This window comes from Canis aureus, chromosome 1 (assembly GCF_053574225.1).
Source record: "Canis aureus isolate CA01 chromosome 1, VMU_Caureus_v.1.0, whole genome shotgun sequence".
Taxonomy (NCBI): Eukaryota; Metazoa; Chordata; class Mammalia; order Carnivora; family Canidae; genus Canis; species Canis aureus.
In genome coordinates this window covers 103320280-103342102 of record NC_135611.1, presented here as the reverse complement: position 1 = coordinate 103342102, position 21823 = coordinate 103320280, and the positions used below count along the sequence as shown (strand labels likewise).

Genomic DNA, 21823 nt, shown 5'->3' with positions numbered 1-21823 from the left:
CCAGGATTGTGACCTGAGCCGAAGGCAGATGCTCAACCACTGAGCCACCCAGGTGCCCCCAAAATTACATGAAGTTTAAAACTCACTCCGTCTGTTGCACCAGCCATACTACATGCTCAGTGGTCACGAGTCCCTAATGGCTTTCATATTGGAGTGACAGCACAGCCCTACAGAATCAGTAGTAAACAAGCTCAAACAGTAAAGCATATTTTCATCATTGCATAAGGGTCTATGGGACAGAGCCATTTTCAAATATCAGCTTGTTACTACACACTGTTTGCTTTAAATAACAGAAAATTGACATTATGCAAAGTGAAATAGGCCGGTCACAGAAAGACAAATCCTATAGAATTTCACTCCTCTGAGTTGTCAGGATCATGATGGATACAGAAGGTAGAAAGGTGGTGGCCAAGGTCTGGGGGAGGGAGAGAGTAGAGAGTAGGGAAATGTTTAATGGGAAAGTCTCCAGGTTGGGTTTTTTTTTTTTTTTTTTTTTATTCATGAGAGAGGCAGAGACATGGCAGGGGGAGAAGCAGGCTCGCTGTGGGGAGCCCAATGTGGGATTCAATCCCAGGACCCCGTGATCACGACCTGAGCCGAAGGCAGATGCTCAACCACTGAGCTACCCAGGTGCCCACAGTCTCAGTTCTACAAGATGAAAAAGTCCTGGAGATGGATGGTGGTGATGGTTGAACAACATGCAAATGTGCTTAATGCCACTGAGCTGGGCGCTAAAAGCTATTAAGATGGGAAATTTACATTACGTATCTTTCACCAAAATTTTCTTCATTATTTTCTTAAATGGGGGAAAATGATTTTAATAAATAAAAAAATTTTAATCAGAAAAAATACAAAAGAAAATTATTCTGTCACCATTGTGAAAGCCAGAAGTCCTAAAGTAAGGTGTTGTTGGGATTGTTTCCTTCTGGGGGCTCTGAGGGGAAACCTGATCTGTGCTTCTGTCCCAGCTTCTGGTGGCCAGCAGTGGTTGTTGGCATCCCTCAGCTTCTAGAGGCTCATCCTGATCTCTGCCTTCATCTTCATGTGTTCCTCACATGCATCTCCTCCTTGATGTCTCCAGTGAGGACATTTATCATTGGATGGATGTACCGCTCATCCTGATCAGGATTGTCTCATCTCAAGATTCTTTTTTAAAGATTTTTATTTATTCATGAGAGACACAGAGAGAGGCAGGGACACAGGAAGAGGGAGAAGCAGGCTCCCTGTGGAGAGCCCGACATGGGACTCGGTCCCAGCACCGGGGATCACGCCCTGAGCCGAAGGCAGATGCTCAACCACTGAGCCACCCAGGTGTCCTCATCTCAAGATTCTTAATTACATCTAGAGGACCCCTATTCCAAATAAGATCACATCCAAAGACTCTGGACAGGCCTCTTTGGGGATGGGGCACTATTCAACCCACTATAAGCCAATATCCCATAGGATGTTATTTCACTAATTGGAAGAAGTGGCCATTGCCTTAAGCTAGGGCTTGCAACCTGGTGAGAGGCAGGTGGAATGGTTATGTTGCCGTTCAGTCACTGGCCAACTGTCCCCAGGCAGGTGACAACCTGAGCAACTCCATGCTATGATCCTGGCACTTGGGAGTTCTCACTTCAAACAGGGACACCTGGTTAAGGGTAATCCAACAGGGAAGGTGCAGTGAGCAAAAAATGGTAATGGGCAGAATAAGGATGCCCCACAGCCTGGGATCACCTGGATATATATCACCTTACACAGCAAAGGTGAACTTCAGCTACAATGGAATTAAGGTTGCTAATCAGCTGACCTGAAATTAAGTAGGTGATCCTGGAGGATCCGGATGAGCTGAACGAATCACAAGGATTTTCAAATGCAGAAGAGGGGGTCAAAACAAACAAACAAACAAAAAAGTGTCAGTGAGGTAGTGGGAGAAGGAATCAATCGGCCACTGGTGGCTTTGAAGACGGAGAAGGGGTTCATGAGCAGAGAGACTCAGGTACCTCCAGAAGCTAGAAAGAGCAAGGAAAACAGATTCTCCCCTGAGAGCCTGCAGAATGAATGCAGTCTGCCACCACCTTGATTTTACCTGGTGAGGCCCAGTTTGCACTTCTAACCCCTAGAACCATGAGACACCTGTGTTGTTTTAAGCCACTAGTGTGTAGCAATTTTACAGCAGCCATTAGGAAACGGATGCAGTGATCTTCAAATGTGGGGTGATATCCTGGTGTGACACTGGGCCACGGTCTCTGTGTCTCCATCCCCAGCATCTGCCCCCTGGGATTACAATGCACAGAGCGCCTTTGGGTTGGCTCTGGCTGCAACGTTTCCTGGAGTCTGGGAATCTTCCTAGTCAATGCCTGGCTCAGCAGAAAGGCTTCTGGGGGGAAGCCAGGAGCTTGCTGTTCTCAGCCAATCTAGGCAACTTCAGGAACAACACCCCAAGACTCCCCTCTTGCCCAGTGCTCCAGCATGGAGACCCTAATGGCCTTTGCTCACATTCATGTTGGGAGATGCCAGCCTGGAATCCAGAGTCGGTGATGGAGAGTAGGACGGAGGGATGCATCAGTCTTTGGCCCAATGCACAGCCGTTCCTCATCCTTAGGCTCCCTGTGCTTCTCTGCAGAGGCTGACGCTTACTGGACAAGATGGGCTTTCTCCCCCTCCTCATCCTCACCCTCTTTCCTTCCTCCTTGTTCTGTGCTATCAGATCCACCGGAGTTGGCCCTCAACCTACCCACATCTTGCCCACCCTCTCCTTCCCCTGGAAAGCTCATCCCCTCTAAGGACAGCACCCCTCTCCTGAGTCTCCAGTTCCAAAGGACTCCTTAGATGGACTCTCATTTTCAAGCCATCTCTTGGACACGTGTGTTAATGGTGGTTCCCTGGCCACTAAGGGAAGACATTGCCTACTGGTAAGGGGGTCCAGGCACATAGGTCCCACCCACCCACATGTCACTGGGGTGTTTTATGTCCCCATTAAACACCTCCTCCAATGAGCTAAAAAACATCACCACCAAAAATGGCTTTCGTGCTAACAGTTGCAAGATGTTCCTTTCCTTGGAGGTACCATAACTTGCTTAAGATGACTCCTGTTTCTGCCTTTTAGGTTGCTCCTAACCTTTCCATATAAAAAGAAATACAACCAACATGCTTTTACCAATGCAGCCAGCTTTCTTTTACAAACCCTGTTGCACATGTGCATGTATATTCCCAGGCTCCATTCAGAGAGGGGGTGGTTCTGGATCTGCATCTGCATATTGAGGACATAGCACCAGGGACATTCCGCCCTGGAATGGTGTAAGGGATGGTGACGATGAATGCAAAGACTGCTCCTAACCATGTCACAGCTCTGTGCCTCCCCCCCCCCCCAGTAGGGATGCGAGTGTGAAGATTGATATGGAGCTCCATTCTGGCACAAAAATTGAGGACAGTTTTATAATCCAACAGGTGTTCAAGCCAGAATGTGATATGCATTCAAGATCTGCCAAAGAGACGGCAAAGACGGAAAACAGTGTTGCCCTGTCATGGAGTCCAGCAGAGGCAGCTCATCAAATCCAGTGTTTTGAGATAAATAATAATTAGTCCTCTAGCAGGAGGACTTGACAGCACCACGTGTCACACAGAGATCATCCAGCTTTATGTCAGGAGGCAGCTGTGCAACACTGAGTTGAGCTCCTGCCCTCCTTCAGGAGCTGGGACATGGGAATGCCACCACCTTGATTTTACCTGGTCCTTCACATTCACACTTCACACTCACACTCCTGGTCCTCCAGAAACGTAGGCCTGGGCCGCAGAACTGGCAAGAGGCTTACTTACTTTCTAAAAATGTTGACAAAGGAACAACTTATATGTTCTCTAAAGAAAGGCCCTAAAGACTCCTAACTCTGGGAAACGAACTAGGGGTGGTGGAAGGGGAGGTGGGCCGGGGGAGGGGGTGACTGGGTGGCGGGCACTGAGGTGGGCACTGGACGGGATGAGCACTGGGTGTTATTCTGTATGTTGGCAAATTGAACACCAATAAAAAATAAATTTATTATTTTTTTAAAAAGGCCCTAAGCAACAGGAAAGATGTTTCTTCCTGTGTCTTCAACAGGGAGAATTAAGCCCTTGATCATCATTAGCTCTAATTGTCTTCCTGCATTCAGATCTCCCCAGGCAACCCAAGGTTACGCTGCCAATTCAGTGGCTGGACCAGCAACCTCCACTCCTGAGTTCTACCTGGAGAGACTAATGCCTACTGCTTCAGTCCCAGCACTCCAACTCCCAGACCATCCCCCCGCTACCCCTGGTAAGCACCATGCTAATTTTCTACTTCTATGAACCTGGCTTCTTTAGAAACATCGTATCAGTGAAACCACATGGTATTTGTCTTTGCAACTGGCTTGTTTCACTTAGCCTAGTGTTTTCAAGGTTCATCCATGTGGTAACAGGCGTCTTTCCTGCTTAAGGCTGAATAACATTCCACATTTCCTTTATTCATTCATCTCTGATGGACACTGAGCTGCTTCCACCTGTGGGCTGTTGTAAATACTGCATGTGAACATAGGTGGAACACAGTCTGGTAGTTCTCCAAAATGTCATACGTAGGGTTACCATGTGACCTACCAGTGCCGTTCTTCGGTGTGTACCAATTGAGTTTTGTGGACCTCATTTTCTGGTTTATTTGGGTGGCAGTGTTTGATAAGTGATGTTTGCACCTGTGTACTTCTGTAAACAGGGTTGTGACTGGGAGGATTTGTGCGGTTCCTGTTGACGTGTGTTCCTAGATAATGCACTTCGTTGCTCTTGTAAAGATTTTTTTAATTAAAGATTTCTGTTTGAGAGACAGCACAAGCAAGGGGAGCGGCAGAGGGAGAGGGAGAAGCAGACTCCCCACTGAGCAGGGAGCCCGATGTGGGGTTCAATTCCAGGACTCTGAGATCATGACCTAATGGGCAGACTAAGCCACCCAGGAGGCCCTGTAAAGATTTTTTTAGTGCAAGTGTGCCCTCTGCTGATAGCATAGAAAAGTACAACTTTTCACTAGCTACTTCTTGCAGGGAGGTAAAGAATAAGGAGAAATGTCATGGCTTTGATTTTTTTTTCCTTTCTTCTTGAAAAACCCTAATTTCCCCATTTCTCCCTTTTCTTTTCACCATGCAGTATCCAAAAGGTGCATCTCCCTGTTTGTGAGTCTCTCACAGACTGGTCTGTGCCCTGTGGTCTGTGCCCTGATCTGAACGCTCTTTTGACTACTTGCACCGCTTTCTCCTTCTGGTGTTGGTTTTCACCCAATTTTCTACCTACCAACAGCACTGGCCTCTCTCTTTTGCATCCATGTGGCTTCCATGTGATACATCCAGACAGAATTCCCAAAGTCCAAAGAGCAATATGAAGGGTCTGACAGCGCCTTGGGTTTCTTTTTGGGGAAAAACAAAACAAAAACAAAAAAAGAACCCCACCCCTGAAGCATCATCTTTTCACATTTGGTTCTTTGGTCCACTTATTGGTTTGCCACGATGCTCTCTCTGGACTTCTGTCGGTTTGGGGTTGTTGGGGGTTTTTTTAAGGCCCATTTTTATTATCTTTCATCTCTCTGAGGACTCTATTCAGGGCTGTGAGTCACCTCAAAGACTCCAGGAGAGTAAGCATGGGTTACGTGGCTTGTGAGTCAACGTTTGCGGTCCTTGGGGTTTCTCAGTTCCAGAAAGGAAGTGGATGCTGGTTGTGAGGGTTTGTGGCTAGACTTAACCCCAAGCCATGTTGTATTTGTCTACGCAAAAGATAAGTCCCTGTGAGAACAGCCACCCCAGTCAGCTAGGCTTCACATTCCTGCCATCCAGGGCCGTATCCCCCACAAATAGGGGCTTCCAAATCATACTGGATCCCAGATCTTCTTGCTAAGACCCCAGAGTTTGTTTGGTTTTTGTTTTTAAGTGAACTCCATGCCCAAAGTGGGGCTCACATTCAATCCCGAGATCAAGGGTCACATGCTCCTCCAACTGAGCCAGGCAGGTGCCTCCCCAAGTCTTTTCTTTTTTTAAAGATTCGTTTACTAATTTGAGAGAGAATGAGATTGAGTATGAGTGGAGGGGAGAGACAGAGAGACAAGGAGAGGCAGGCTCCCTGCTATTCAGAGGTCCCAACACAGGACCCGATCCTAGGACCCTGAGATCATGAACTGAGCCAAAGGCAGATGCTTAACCAACTGAACCACTCAGGCGCCCTCACCCACTCCACAACCAGGACTTTTTAAAAAGCAAGTAGTGGGGAGTTAGTGGTAACATCCACTCACTTCATTTGACTTGCCTGAAGCAAAGCAACCCCAGTGACGCTGATTCTGCTTCATAGAAGCGGCAAGGAATTGATGAATGATATCCCGGGCAGTTCACACCCGAGAAAAGCTAAGGAAGCAGGTTTTGAAGAGGATGGTGTAGTAGGCAGAACAGTGGCTGCCCCAAAGAGGTCCACGTCCTAATTCCCAGACCCTATTACTTTGCATGGCAAAGGGGAATTAAGGTAGCCGATGGGATTCAGTGGCTCACCAGCTGACGTAGAGGTGAGAGGTGATCTTGGATCACCAGACAGGCCAAATGGCATTACCAGGGTCCTTAAAAGAGGGGAAGAGGGAGAAAGATGGCAGTGTGAGGACTTGGTCCAAGGTGGCTGGCCCTGCAGACAGAGGAAGGGCCAGGAGGTTAGGGATGTGGCGCCCCCAGGAGCTGGTCGAGACAGGAAGCATTCTCCCCATTGAGAATCCAGAAGCAACACAGCCCTGGCTGACACTTGACATTCGCCCTAGGACCCATTCTAGGCTTCTGATGTCCAGAACGTGAAGAGAGTAAGTGTGCATTGTTGAAGCCACCCAGTTTATGGCCATCTATTACAGCAGCCCCGCAAAGCTTGAACACACAGAAGCCCACAGACGTATTTGGAACAAAAGTTACTGTCCTTGGTGTAAGCCCCACCAAGATGCAAAATCAAGAAGGTCTGGTTGGTCTTGCTTGAATCACATCCACGTGCCCACTCCCCAGATATGCAGACACGGGACCCTGATTGAGAGACCCACCCAAACTGTGGACGACAGGTGAGCAGAGAGCCCATGCAGGAGCTCCCGGCTGGGTGAGCAGGTGGAGGAGCAGGGAGCCACGTGCCCAGGGGCAGCAAGGCTCTGTGCCCTGTGTGCCTCTGCCAGCCCAAGGCTGTCATTACTGATGTCACCGATGATGGGACGTCTCCTGACGACATAAGGCATCTTGAAGGACCCAGCATCACTCCTGTGGTATTACCAAAAACACATAGCCTAAATTAATCATGAAGTCACAGGCAAACCCAAATTGAAGCACTTTCTATAAAACACCTGGCCAGGACTCTTCAGAAGTATCCAACTCATGAAAGAGAAAGACCATTCAATTTAAAGCAGGTTATGGAAACATGCCAACTAACGCAAAGTGTGATTCCAGGTTGGATACTGGCTCAGAAAATAATTTTGTGGGGTTTGGCAGGGGGTGGGGGTTGCTATAAAAGACATTGCCATTGATAAAATTTCAATGTCTATAGATTGATATCAGACATTAGCACCATTATTATTTTCTTGATTTTGATCATTGTATTTTTGTTATGTAGTAAATACCATGACCTCCAGACAATCTTTTTCTTTTTTTTTAGATTTTATTTATTTATTCATGAGAGATACACAGAGAGAGGCAAAGACATAGGCAGAGGGAGAAGCAGGCTCCTCACAGGGAGCCTGATGTGGGACTTGATCTCAGGGTCCTGGCAGACATTCAACCACTGAGCCACCCAGGTGTCCCTCCAGATGAATCCTATACATATTTAGAGAACCAGAGGTTTCGAGGTTACTCTCAGACTACTGTACTATCAGTAGAAGTATTTCTCAAACTAGTTTTTCCCTGATCCCACAGTAAGAAATGCACACATTGTATAAGGATATGCACATGCATGTGATCTATGTATGTGTGCTGTGCATGTATGTGTATCCCTGTGGTGGACAGGCTCCAGGGGTTCTCACCTCGTGGCTGCCCCAGCTCTCAGGCCCCCCAGAGGGTGGCTCACAGCACTATTGCAACAAGGCAGTACATGCTAGCAGTACAGATGCCCGGCAGTAACCTAATCCCAGAATCAGACATTCCGTCAGCCTCACTCTGTTCTTTTCACTGGAAGTGAGTGGTTGGGTCCTGCCCACAGTTGGAGGTCAGAAGGCATGGAGAGGGGGAGGTGGGATCGTTGGGCTCCAGGCTGGAAGGTGCCCACCCGAGTCTGTTCATCCCAAACATATCCTTTGGCTGTTGTGGTCTGATGTGGTAGCAAAAAGAAAAGTGTATTTATAAAGCTTTGAGCCGTCTTCAACTCCCCTTCCTCGGCACTTTTGGCATTTAGGGAAGGGCCATTTTGGGGAAGGGCCATTTGCTGCTGAACTGCATACCCTAGGACATGGAACAGTATCCCTGGCGTCCACAAGTATCTCAAATGGTACGGGTTTTTTAATGTTAAAGTATTTGTATCTTGATTACTGAGCTTTTTGGCAGGCCCTCCCCCCCCCCACCCCGCCCCAGGTCTGTGCAGGAGCTGAGTGCCAGCCCCGTTTCTCACCCAAGCCGCACAGCTGTCCCGAGGACTGGCATCTGTGCGGGCCTGTCCTCAGGGGTGTTCCGGCAGCTCGGCCAGGGTATGGCACATGTAAGTGAACATTCAGCAGCAAGGAACGCACAGCTGCCACTGATCCAGCCAGGCGACAACTCATTCATCACCATGCTGTCCTGTGAGGTAGTCAGGTTATTCTGCACATTCACAGTGGGAGAAACCGAGGCTCAGAGAGGCGACTGAGGGTGTGCACGGTCCCACAGGGAACCATGAACCTGACTGGGTCTGGCAGACAACTTTCCCAATGGCCACACAGGTCTGCACCGTGGCCACCAGTGGCCCTCCTGACACGGCCACACCGGAGCGGCCTCCTCCCTCAGCGATTCCCAGTTCCACGCTCAAGGCAGGTGTCTGACGGCCAGATGCGCACCTGCCACTGCCTGAGAAGAAAAGGGCAGCTACTGATCCCTACCAGCGTGACGTGGGCATGGCAACCAGCGTTCTTTGGGCAATACTGCCTCCTAGAGGACCCTCTGGGCATGACAGCAGTAGTCTTGAGGCTCGCACAAACTACACTGCCACCTAGAGGGTGACGTGGGCATCTCGGTCAGCGTTCCGTGGGCAACACTGCCACCCAGAGGACGCTGCAGACAGAGCAGCCAGCTTGGGTTGGCCTTGCGGCTCCATCCTGGTACTCCGCCTCCCACGTGGTTTTCACACCTGCTCCCTGAGATTATTTAGGGAGGGGCTGCCCCCTCACTGAGGAAACACCTGACATCTCCAAGCCCACCAAGCGGGCACTTTCAGCCCAAAGCCTCTGGGCTACCTCTTCATCCTCAGCTTCCGGGGCTGGAGCCTTCTCTTTGAGTCCATCAAAGTACTTTCCAGAAACACCCTCCAATTCCTCTGCCACGGCCAGGTACGTGCTGGGCTGGGCTGCCAGCTGGGGGCTCTTGACCAACAGCCAGAAGATGGGCCCTGCAATCAGCCCACAGAGCATTCAGTCCACACACGTTCAGGGAGGAGGACATGAACACCCTACTCTCCCCCCAACACCCCCACCCCCACCCCAGGGTTGCCTGGGGCCCAGAGGCCAGAGGTGACACTGCAGTCCCACACAGCCCACCTCCAGGCCTGTGCCTCTGAGGTTCCCTCCACTAGGAGCTCCTTTCCCTGGCACTGCCCAGCCAAATCCCTCCAGACATAGAGACCAGCCCAAATGGGGCCTCTTCCAGCAAGCCTCCCCAGCTTTTCCCCAGGCAAATGGAGGCTCAGTCATCTCTGAGTCCTTACCCTATCCCACCTTGCTTTAAAATAGCTTTTATTAAAAAAAAAATAAATAAATAAAATAAAATAAAATAGCTTTTATTTATTAAATGTCTCTGGGGCCAGGCTCAGCTTAAAATCCTTGCTATCTGGCAACCACCCAGTAAATGATTTTCAGGATTACAAATACTAGTTCTAAAGTTCTAATTAATGTTGGTAAATTGAACACCAATAAAAAATAAATTTATATAAAAAAATAAAATAAAAAATAAAGCTCTAATTATTTATTCAGTTTAAAGCTGGTCAGGTGGGGCAGCCCGAGTGGCTCAGCACTCAGTGGTTTAGTGCCACCTTCGGTCCAAGGTGTGATCCTGGAGACCCGGGATCGAGTCCGTCAGGCTTCCTGCATGGAGCCTGCTTCTCTCTCTGCCTGTCTCTCATGAATGAATAATTTTTTTTTATATTAAAAAAAAAAAAAAAAAAAAAAGCTGGTCAGGCCCTGGGCTGGCCATTTTAAGGCCCATCTCATCCTCCCAGTAAGTGTGAGGAGGGCACTAGGATGGCCCTCCTGTGTTGTTAAGGCAACTAAGGACCTAAGTGGTGAGGCTGCTTCCCCAGGTGGCACAGTTTGTTTGGGGTGAAGGTGGAGTCGCCCCAAGCACAACCATGAAGCAGCTCCATAATCCCCTCCTCTGGGACTCAATTTCTTATCAAACAGCATCTAGCCTATTTCCTGGGGCTATTCTGAGGCCACCAGGCTGAATACACATGTAGACTCATGCTTGGCATCCCAGGAGATACAGGGGAGGGGGCAGAGCGAAGCCGCTCATGTAGTCTCTGAGTGTGATATTAGTTTTGTATCAATTTGACTGAGCCAAGGGGAGCCAAAAAGCTGGCAAAGCCTTCCTCTGGGGCGTGTCCATGAGGATGTGACCAGAAGAGATCAGTGTTGGAATCAGTAGACCGAGGAAAGAGATCTGCTCTCACCAATATGGGAAGCCACCATGCTCTTAGCTGAGGGTGAGACCAGAAAAAAAGGCGGAGGAATAGCGAATTACCCCTCTTTCTGCTCAAGCTGAAACATCCATCTCCTGCCCTCGGATATCAGTGCTCCTGGCCTTCGGGCTGGGACCTACACCATCACTCCCCTGGTTTGCAAGCCTTTGGGTTTCGACTGGGATACCAGTTTGGCCTGGGACAACACCACCATCTTCTCAGGCCTCCAGCATGCAAATGGCAGATCATGGGACTTCTCAGCCTCCATAAATGCATGAGCCAATCCCTCATGACAAATCCCTCCAAGCATCTATATACAGCCTATTTGTTCTGTTTCTCTATAGAACCCTGACTAATATACTGAAGAGAGTCCTAGGCCCTGAGCTGAGAGGGCAGGGGCTCCGCTAAGGGACCCCAGGCCAGGAGGGTTCTTACCGAGTGTGAAACTGGAGAAGGCAGAGCTGTGCATGCCTGTGTGTCTGCCCAGCTCTGTCCTGGCCACGCCAGGGTGCAGTGCATTGACAGTCACGCCTGTGCCTAGGGAGAGAAGAGGAGGGATGAGGGAGTGGGCAAACGTCAGGTTCACACCCCACCTGGAAAGCTGACGTTGCCCATTCTCAGCTCTAGGGCTAGAGCACCCAGTACTGTGCCATGTCCTACCTTTGAACCCACAGCACCCTCTTGCTCTGAAACTTCCACATTGAGGGGTTTCATCTTGCATTGCAACTCTGTTGCATGACTGCCCAGAGCAGAGCCTCCCAAACCTGAGCGTATGTAAAAATCACCCGGAGCACCGGAGCACTTGAGACACCCAAACCGCTAGGTTCCACCCACCCCCAGGGAATCTGAAGCAGTGGGTCGGGGTGGGGTCTGAGATGTTGCAGTGGTGACAAGCTCCCAGCCCAGCTGACGTTGCAGGTCCACGGATGCTCTCTGAGGAGCAGGGCAAAGGGTACCTTTCAACTCCAGCTCTGTGCACACTGAGGTCAGATCATTCTTGATCCTGCTGAGCAGCTAGCTGCCAGTAGCAACACCCACCCCACCTCCACTCCCTGAAGCGAGGACCACAACTATCTTCAGATACTGCCAAATGTCCCCGGGGCATCCACATCACCCATGGTTGAGAATCACTAGCCTAGAGCACCAATGACTTAGATGCCTGTGTGGGATGAGCAGGGAAGGATGCCAGGACTGATGAGTGATGTCTGCTTCAGGCACCACCGAACATGGTGGTATGTGTTTCACACATCCACCTGCTCTGTTCTGGGACTGATGCTTGACCTTCCATCGGTCCAGGGTCATAGCAGGACTGTCCCAGGCTCAGAGCTAGAGGAAGAGGAAGGCCAGCGAGGCTCACACACACATACCCTGCAGCCGCCGGCTCAGCTCCTTGGTAAAGAGGATGACGGCCAGCTTACTCTGGCAATAAGCCGCTTTGGTGTCATACTTCCTCTTCTCCCAGTTCAAGTCATCAAAGTCTATGTGTCCTGCAACGTGGGCCAAGGATGAGAGGTTGATGATCCGTGAAGGGGCTGAGGCTTTCAGTTTGTCCAGCAGCAAGTTTGTCAAGAGAAAGTGACCTGGGTGAAGGACAACAAAAAAAGAAAATTGTCACTGAATTCTTACCTGGTGCAGAGGATCGTACTGAGAACATTACCTTCTTTGACCCTCCCGATAACCCACGGCTCTCAACAGGGGCCAGTTCTTTCCCCCAGGGGACATCTGGCAATGTCTAGAGTTTTGTTCATCATAACTGCAGAGAGAGGAGGCGGTGTTCCTGGCATCCAGGGAGGCAGCTAGGGATGCTTCTAAACATCCTACAGCACTCAGAATAGCCCCGCAGCAAAGAGTGACCCAGCCCCAGAGGTAAGGCCCTCTTAGAACCCTGTGAGGTCAGCTAGGGGACGGTCTGCCTCCCTTTCTCCTTCAACAGAATGTTTGGCTGTGTACAGGACTGCCCAGTGAAAGACTATGTTTCCCAGACTCCCTTGCAGCTCCATCAGGTCATGTGCATTATGACCTTCCAGGACCTCAGCACGTGGCCGTATCTGGAGAGAGGTCTTTATAGTGAAAATGAAGTCATGAGGGTGGGCCCTGATCCAGTGATTGGTACCCACCTGATATCTGTCCCCACCCCGCCCCACACCCTTACTAACAGAATTCCAGTTACATGTAGGGTGACAATAGGTATACAGAGTAATTGACAGGCAGACAGACTACAGGACAGACGAAGGGTCAAGAGACCAAGAGATGGACGGAGGAGCCAAAGAACTAATGGAGCATCCAGCAATGAGGAGGCAATTCCCTGAACTGCCAGGTGGCCCCACACCTAGCTGCCCTGGAGAGTGGAGGAGGACCCCAGTGTGCCTGGCCCACTGGGGACCCTGCCTACATCCCAGGCCCATACAGACACCACATAGCCCTCAGCCTGTGGCCTCACCCAAGTGGTTAACACCAAACTGCATCTCAAAGCCGTCCTTGGTGGTCCAGTGGGGGCACCGCATCACGGCCGCGTTGTTGACCAGGATATGAACTTGCTCCTCCTCTAGGAGACAGGGGTGAGGGCAGGTATGTCAGTCGCATGCCTGCCTGGAGCACCAGCGCAATTGGTGTAAAACAACCCCTGCACTGAGCTGAACTGTCCTAAAACATTCAGGCCCACCCAGAGCCTGGGAATGCAACCTGTTTTTGGAAACAGTCCTTGCAAAAAGTAAAGAAGTTAAAATAAGGTCACAGCGTAGGCCCTAATGCAGCAGGACAGGGACTGAGGACCATGGGGAAACAGAGGCCATGATGCATCGATGAGCCAAGGATCACTGAGGGCCAACGGCCACTGCCAGAAGCTGAAAGAAGCAGAAAGGATCTCCTGGTCCCTTCCTGAGACTGTGATCTCAGACTTCTGGCCTCCAAAACTGAACAAAACAGATCCCTATCTAAAGCCAGCACCGCCCCCCATCCCAGACCCTGGCCGCTTCACAGGCAAAGCAACCGTCCCTCTCCGAGCTTCCCTTTCCTTGTCAGTAAAATGGGATGAAAAACAGCACCTTCCTCCCCATATCAGTTAACCAGGGCTGCCATAACAAACTATCACATGACAGGCCACTTGAACCTGTTGTGTCCCAGTTATGGAGGCAGGAAGTGCAGGGTCAAGTATCTCAGGGCTATTTCTTCCCAAGGATCAAGGAGTGAGGGAAGAATCTGTGCCAGGCTCTCTCCTGGGCTCACAGGTGACTGGCCACTATCTTCCGGCCTCTTCCTTCGCATCTGCCTGCGTCCTGATTTCCCCATCCTCTGAGGACACCAGTCATTGGATGAGGGCCCACCCCGATGACCTCATTTCCACTTCATCACCTCCGTACAGACCCTCTCTTCCAATCAGGTCTCGCGTTGAGTCCTGGGGGTTAGGACTCCAACACATCTTCTGAGGGAACACAGTGGAACCTGTGACACTCTCACAGTGGTTTTTGGGAACAGCGGGGATAACACACTAGTTATCTAGCACCTAGTAAACAGAGCCTCTGGCTTTATTTGAAGGTGGAGGGAGTCACACAGCCATCAGGAAACCAAGCTCTAGAATTGTCAAGACGACAGTTCAAACCCCCAGCTCTATCCTGAGCAGCGCAGGACCCTGGTCAAGTCACACAGCTTCTCTGTGACTCAGTTTCCCCCTCTGGATAAAAGATAACACTAGAACTTGCTGGTAGAATAGGAGAGAAAAAGCACCACAGCACCACACATGCAATAGGCTCTGGTTGTATAAAAAAGCCAAGAAAGGGGCGCCTGAGTGACTCAGTCGGTTAAGCCTCCGACTCTTGGTTTCGACTCAGGTCATGATCTCAGGATCATGAGATGGAGTTCCACACTGGGCTGTGCTGGGCATGGAGCCTACTTAAGGTTCTTGTGCGCTCGCGCTCGCGCTCGCTCTCTCTCTCTCTCTCCCCCCCCCTCCACCCCCACCCCCCGCCTCCCCTTCCACTTCTGCTCACTCGCTCTAAATAAATAAATAAATAAGCAAGCAAGCCAAGGGGAGGTATATAGGTACATACACCTGCTTGCTTTATAAATGCACAAACTGTGTCCAAAAGGACACACAAGGACACTGGACACATCTAAGGAAAGCATCTGGTAGCTAGCGGCAGGGAGGTGTTTGGCTGAATCACCATTTGTCCTTTCTGAATGTTTAATCCTGTAAATGTTATTCCTGTTCGAAAACATAAAGACGTGAGCCAGTTCTGAAAACATCTGGTGGGACATGAAATGAAAGTGAGTCACCTGTGTGACGAAGTGCAGAAAAAGGCCTGCCTAATCCCTGGATCAGCAAAAAGAAACACCCAACAAGGTCAGTGGGAGTTCCAGGTACTCTGTGCTATCCCACATCGTATCCCTCACCGGGCTGTGGGCGCAGAGCCTGACTCTGACTCCTCTCTGTGTCCCGGGAATCACCCATCACCCATGAGAGCCAGGACACTTCGGAACTGCTGGCTAAGTCAGCACTGCCGCCGCCTTCACCCAGCTAACTCACCCTCCAGCTGCCTGCACATCTGGCCTCACCTGGGCCTCTGCATCCTGTAGGAGCTAATGCCAAAGGAGTGCGTCTTCCTACAGTGCAGGGATCCCACAGAGCAAACTTCTCCTATAAAGGACCAGACTAGATTTTTTGGCTTTGCAGGTCATACAGCCTGTCCCTCTGAACTCTGCTGTCGCCGGTGTGCCAATAACTTTATTTACAGATGCTGATATTTGAATTCCATACAGTATTCACATATCCAGAAATACTCTTTTCTTTCAACCATTTATGTAAATGGTTGAAACGTAATATATGTTCACATGAGAAGGTCAGAAAATATAAGAATGTATAATCGTCACCTGTAGAAATCTGCACCCGTCCACAAACATGGGCCATGGTCTACCAGCACCACACTCTAGGACTTGTGTCCGCCCAGGACCTACCTCGCCCCACAAGGCCAGCATCCTCCCTCCTACCTTCAATGATCTTCGCTGCAAACTCTCGGATGGACTTGAGAGAGGCCAAGTCCAGGTGCCAGGCACTGACACGGTGATTAAGGGTTTCCCCACGAATCTCCTTTGCCGCTGCCTCACACTTCTCCATATCTCGACAGGCCAGAATGATGTTGCCTCCTGGAAGCCCGGGATAGGAAAAAACTAATTTTTCAATCCTCGCCCAGTACAGAGAACAAACACAAATGAAAACACAGGTCTGCTCAAGAGTGTGTACACACGAGCCCCCAGCTGCGCTGTTCACGGCAGCCAAAAGATGGAAACCACCCCTGTGTCCATCAGCTGCTGAGCAGAAATGAACAAGGTGTTACATCCAGAGCCTGGAATGCTACTCGGCCACGGAATAGAACAAAACACTGACACATGGTATAACATAGGTGGACCTCATAAATGTGCTCATAAAATGTGCCAGTCACAAAAAGATATGTGGTGCAGGATTTCGTGTTTATGAAATACCTGGAACAGGCCGATCCACAGGAGGTCCCTGGGAGGGGTGGGAACCAGGGTGACCTCTCAGAGGACCAAGCTGTCCTTTTGATGAAAACATTTTCATCAAAAACGATTGGCAACGTTCATACAACTCTAGTAATACATTAAATGCCACTAGAGTGTGCACTTTACGTGGGCGAATTATGTGATGTGTGCATTAAATTCTAATATGGGAATCCCTGGGTGGCGCAGTGGTTTGGCGCCTGCCTTTGGCCCAGGGCGTGATCCTGGAGACCCGGGATCGAATCCCACATCAGGCTCCCATTGCATGGAGCCTGCTTCTGCCTCTGCCTGTGTCTCTGCCTCTCTCTCTCTCTCTCTCTGTGTGACTATCATAAATAAATAAAAATTTTAAAAAATAGATAAATAAAAATAATAAATTCTAATATGGCCATAAAAGAAAAACTTTAAAAAAAAAATTAGAGAAGTGAGAAGAACCAGGGTTTGGAGGAGGACAGGCAGCCACAACACTGACCACATGGACCCATGTGGCTTGCCTGCCTACCACTGGGCCCAGCTGCCTCCTACACACCCCACTGCCCCTCACACGGTCCACGAGGGAACTCATCTGACCCCAGATCTGTTCATCCTCAGTTGCTACCCGGCCCCCAGGACAGCGGAGCACGTGCCCCTTCCTTGGGGAAAGCCCACAGGGTGGTGGGGATTGTCGATCATCACAGCCCCCACCGCTCTGACCTGAGGGGTGGACGGGCAGCTCTGGCTCAGCCCATCAGGACCAATTCCTTAGGCCACCCCAAACTGTCAAGCCCAAAGAACATTTCCCACCTCCCCCAGCTCCTGCACCTGCCCTGCCACGGCCATCCCGCCCCAGCTGGTGGCAGCTCTAGTCTCCTTGCTGCTCAAACCGAAATCCTTGACTTCTTGTCTGGTGCCTGATCCAACAGGTAATCCACTGATTCCAACTTTGAAGGAGATCTTAGTGTGCCTAGAAGGGCACCCTTCCTCCTCTTCCATGGACTTCCTCCATAACCCCACTCCCACTGTGAGAAAAACACTGAATGAACCCAAATTAAAGGGCCTTCAACAAAACACCTGAGTAGTAAGCCTGGAAGAGACTGAAACCTGATTCTGTTCCACAATCTCTAACCCCAGCCCCAGCCCCGCCATCAGGAGGGCCAACACAGAGAGAAAAATCAACACCAACAACCGCTGAGTGTCCGCAGCCCCCTCTGAGACCCAGAGTCTCCCCTGCCTCTTTCAGGGACACCAGCCTTTCTGGCGCAGGCTGGCATAAATCTGGCTCCTGCCCTGTGCAGCCCAAACTGGGGCAACCTTAATATCCCCCAGGAAACCAAACCTTCCATCCCAAACCTCACACGCCAAGCCTCAGCAGAAAAAGCACCTCTTCTGGCCAGCTCCAAGGCCGTCTGCTTCCCAATGCCTGTATTGGCGCCAGTCACAATGACGGTCTTCCCAGGAATGGTGGCCTTGCTGGGACAGGCCCCGCCCGCAATGTAGTCTCTGAAGATAAGAAACAATCATCAGTTCTGTCTGCACCCCCACCACACATGCCCCAGTTAATGATCTTGAGCAAATGACCCCACTGAGCTTGTGTTCCCCCAAAGGACAGATGAGAAGGACATCTCATAACTCCGTGGGGGCCAGTGTGATGGTACAGGCAAAGGCTCAGCACAGCCCTGTGCGAGGAGGTGCCACAACATGACAATCATTACTTTGTAAAGACCCACTGTATTGGTCTCCATGGCTGCTGTAACAAATTACCACAAGCTGGGTGGGTAAAAACCATGTGCGGGTAATCAATAGCTCTGCAGGCAGGAGTCCAAAACAAGTCTCACTAGGATAAGGCTAGGGTCTCAGCAGGACCATGCTCCTCCTGGAGGCTCTAGGGGAGAGGCCGGTCCGTGACCTTTCCAGCTCCTAGAGGCCCCTCCTCCTCCATCTCCAGAGTCAGCAGGGCCTTCAGGTCACTGACTCTAAAGACCAAGGTGATCATGCTGGGTTCCCATCTGGACAACCCAGGATCACCTCCCCATCTCAGGGTCCTTAACTGAATGGCACCTGCAAAATCCCCTGTAACAGGTAAGGGAAGACCTTCACAGTTTCTAGCACTAGGACATGCACATCTTTGCGGGGGGGGGGGGGGGGTCTTACCCTTTACCCACATTCCCCAGAGGCCAAATACTGGAAACAAGCGAATGTCACCAGTAGGGGACTGACCAAGTAGGCAATGCCACTTCCATATGACAGAAGGGCCCTGTGCAACATAGAGACCGCCAGCCTTCCAGAGCCAATTTTTTTACTTTAAATTATTTAAAAATAAATAGCCATACTTTTCCTCCAGGACATTCAGCTACCTTTCATTCTGCCTATCCCATGCTGTCACTTTCTTATTGTTACTATTTTCAGCTTTGTCAGCCCTGAAAGTCAACAGTATGAATAACGATAAACCAAACCTGATGAATTTTATTATAAGGGAAAATTATTTCCATCTGCAAAAGAATTATCTCCATTTTCTAGAACTTTCAAAAACACCTAGTTACTATTACAGAGCTGGAGTGTAATGAATTATAAATAACAAGATATGGGCCAACCCCGTGAAAAAGACTTTATCAGATCAGGAGCAACAAGTTCGCAATGAAGCCTCATCACAGGGAAGGCAAAGGTAATTATTCAGAGATGACAGTCTATGCTTCATGCCCAAAAAAAAAAAAAAAAAAAAAAAAAGAGGGACACCTGGGTGGCTCAGTGGTTCAGCATCTGCCTTTGGCTTAGGTTGTGATCCCAGTGTCCTGGGATCTAGTCCCACATCGGGCTCCCTAGAAGGAGCCTGCTTCTCCCTCTGCCTGTGTCTCTCATGAATAAATAAATAAAATCTTTAAAAAGAAAAAAAAAGAGTACTTCAATATTCCAATTACTTTCAGGCCTCCCAGCCTATCTCTTGTATTGTGTAACCATAATAAAATTACATATGTAATAAAATTACATATTTTTCTTTTACTGCTGTAAGAACACTTAACACGAGCTCCACCCTCTTAAGTTTTTAAGTGCACAGTACAATACAATATTGTTAACTGTGGGCCTCATACAGCAGCTTGGAGCGCTCAGTGGCCACAGGCGATGGCTATCATAATGGACAGCACAAATGTGAAACACTTCCATCAGCGCAGAAGGTCCTGCGGTCCTGCCGCAGAAGGTCCACCATTCAGTGCTGCTACAGAATATTGGGGAGCTGGGTTTTCTGTGGGGTTTTTGCGGGGGGAATTAGCCTAGGAAAGACACGAATTATGCATATATCCCATGCAATACAATCCTTTCTTCAGAGTTGGGCTATTCGGTTTGCATCTCTGCGGATAACGAGAGCTTGGGTGGGTTGCGTTTTCCCTGCACCGGGGCCACGTGTGACGCATGGGGCCTGCCCATTACAAGTCTGCAGGACGTACTCGGTCACACTGACAAGCGCGGAAGTCTGGACCAGCAGACTTGCAAGGGCCCGGGCCCGCCCCTGCCCTCGGGGTGACCTTGGGCCGTGACCTGCCCTCTCGGCCCTTCCTAGGTGTGCCCCCCACGCTGCCTGGACCAGCCCTAGGCTGGCGACCACCGGGGCGGCCTCTCTCCCGCCCTCCGCCCACCTGCCGGGGGCCAGCCCGCCCGCCGGCGCGCGCACTCACCGGAGCAGCACGGCGCCACCCACCGCCGTGCCGAGCACAGACAGCGGTAGGAGGTAGCGGTTCATGCCGGGCAGGAGCGGGGGTCCGACGCCGAGCCCACCGGAGACCTGCCGCCTGGTCGCTCCGAGGAGCTCACGGCCGGCTTCCCACGTGGGGAAGGACCAGCTCTGCTCCGGGCGGAGGCTTCCGAGAGGGGCGGGGCGTGGACGGCCGGGAGCGGGGGCCCACGAGGGCGGGCCTCGGCGCCGCGGCGGCCGGGCCTGGGATTTCCGTGGCCGTGGGCGGGGCCGCGCGCTGGAGGCGGGGCAGGGGCCGAGCCTGCGCACTGTTCCAATGACGTCACGTTCACGCCGCTCCCGGCGTTCGGCAGGTGCGCCTGGGTTAGAGACCTGCTCCGCCGCCACCGCGCTGCGGCTGGCAGGCTGCGCTCCTCTGCGCGTTTCAGATTCATCAGCCTGTTCCCACCTGACGTGCGTGCTCACCAGTAGTACCTTCCTCATGGACTACAGGAGAACTTGAGAATTTCGACACTCGGAAGCCAGGACCTAGTGGCCTCGGGATTCCCAAACTCCTGGGGGCCTGAAGGAGGAAATCAGGGCGTTAGACTCCTGGGTCTGAGGGAGGAGGGCCTGGGGGCCTGGACTCCTGGATAAGATATTATAAATTCATAGAATGAGTCGTTATTTAATTTTTAAGAAATGAAATGCTGGCAGTTTTGACAACCTGGATGAGTAGCTAAAGCATCATTCTGAGTGAAAGAAGCCAGACACAGAAGTACAAGAAGGACAAGTATGACTCCAGTTATATGACATTCTAGGAAAGCAAGCCCAGTAGTGAAAGAATGAAGATCGGTAGTTGTCAGGGCAGAGAGGGTGGAGGAAGTGATTGCCAGAGAGGTAACTTCTTGGGTTTTGAAATCGTCTCTGTGGTAATCCTACTGGCAGTTACATGCATGACTACATATATTTGTAACGTGCTATCAGCATGTTCTCTTAAAAATAGTGAATTTTGGGATCCCTGGGTGGCGCAGCGGTTTAGCGCCTGCCTTTGGCCCAGCGCGATCCTGGAGACCCGAGATCGAATCCCACGTCGGGCGCCCGGTGCATGGAGCCTGCTTCTCCCTCTGCCTATGTCTCTGCCCCCCCCTCTCTCTCTCTCTCTGTGACTATCATAAATAAATAAGAATTTTAAAAAAAAATAGTGAATTTTGTTGCATGTAAATTATCCTACAATAAAGTTGACTCAAAAGAACTGAAATTTTTTTATAGTTTTGTTTTGGAAATCATTCGACCACAACTAACTGTTGATTTATGATTCGATCAGGTTTGTCTGCAATCAACAGACATATTTGAGAATTCTTATGAGGTAAGAAATATCTGCCTGATAAATTATTTCCAAATGCCCCAAGAGGTTTTTGAATATTGGATTAGACAACAAATTTGATGTGATGTTTTGTAGACATAGAATGAAATGTGCTCACTTTGGGTCTGCAGCTTTTGCAGTTTGGGGCTAAATTTTTTCTCTTGGACAGATGTTGCCTGTTTCCATAGTGCTGTGAAAACTATGAGTTCTGTGTGCCCTCCCAGACACAGGGCACCCAAAGTGAACACAACAGCCGTGGGTCCAGGGTCTGAGATTGGAGACTCAGCCTAGGAGTGAGGAGAAGGGTCCCAGAGCAAGGGATATGTAAATAGGGTTTTGAAGGATGAGTAGGAGTTCTTCAAGTGGAACAAGTGGAGAGGGACAACTAGACAAGTGTGACAGCATATTTAAAGGCTAGGAATCATGGGGCAAGTTGCTTGAGGAGTGACACAAGTTTGGGATGGTAGGAGGTTGGG

General features: G+C 50.3%; 1 protein-coding gene across 6 annotated transcripts; it reads right to left on the bottom strand.

Moving 5' to 3' along the window:
- Positions 1–6809: 6809 nt before the first annotated feature.
- On the bottom strand, positions 6810–20266 carry RDH13 (retinol dehydrogenase 13). 6 transcript variants are annotated; one of them, XM_077915045.1, is made up of 7 exons: positions 19986–20266; positions 17673–17817; positions 15811–15966; positions 13268–13370; positions 12195–12407; positions 11263–11364; positions 6810–7238 (listed from the first exon to the last, which is right to left on the bottom strand). In XM_077915045.1, exons 1-7 carry the CDS (start codon positions 20048–20050, stop codon positions 6832–6834), a joined length of 1191 nt encoding a protein of 396 aa, XP_077771171.1. In that variant the 5' UTR covers positions 20051–20266; the 3' UTR covers positions 6810–6831. The 6 variants fall into 6 exon arrangements, with proteins under 6 accessions (XP_077771171.1, XP_077771182.1, XP_077771189.1 ...); XM_077915056.1 differs by having other exon boundaries at positions 13268–13372; positions 17699–17817; positions 19986–20262; XM_077915072.1 differs by lacking the exon at positions 6810–7238 and adding an exon at positions 7623–9543 and having other exon boundaries at positions 19986–20258.
- Between the last annotated feature and the right edge of the window lie 1557 nt (positions 20267–21823).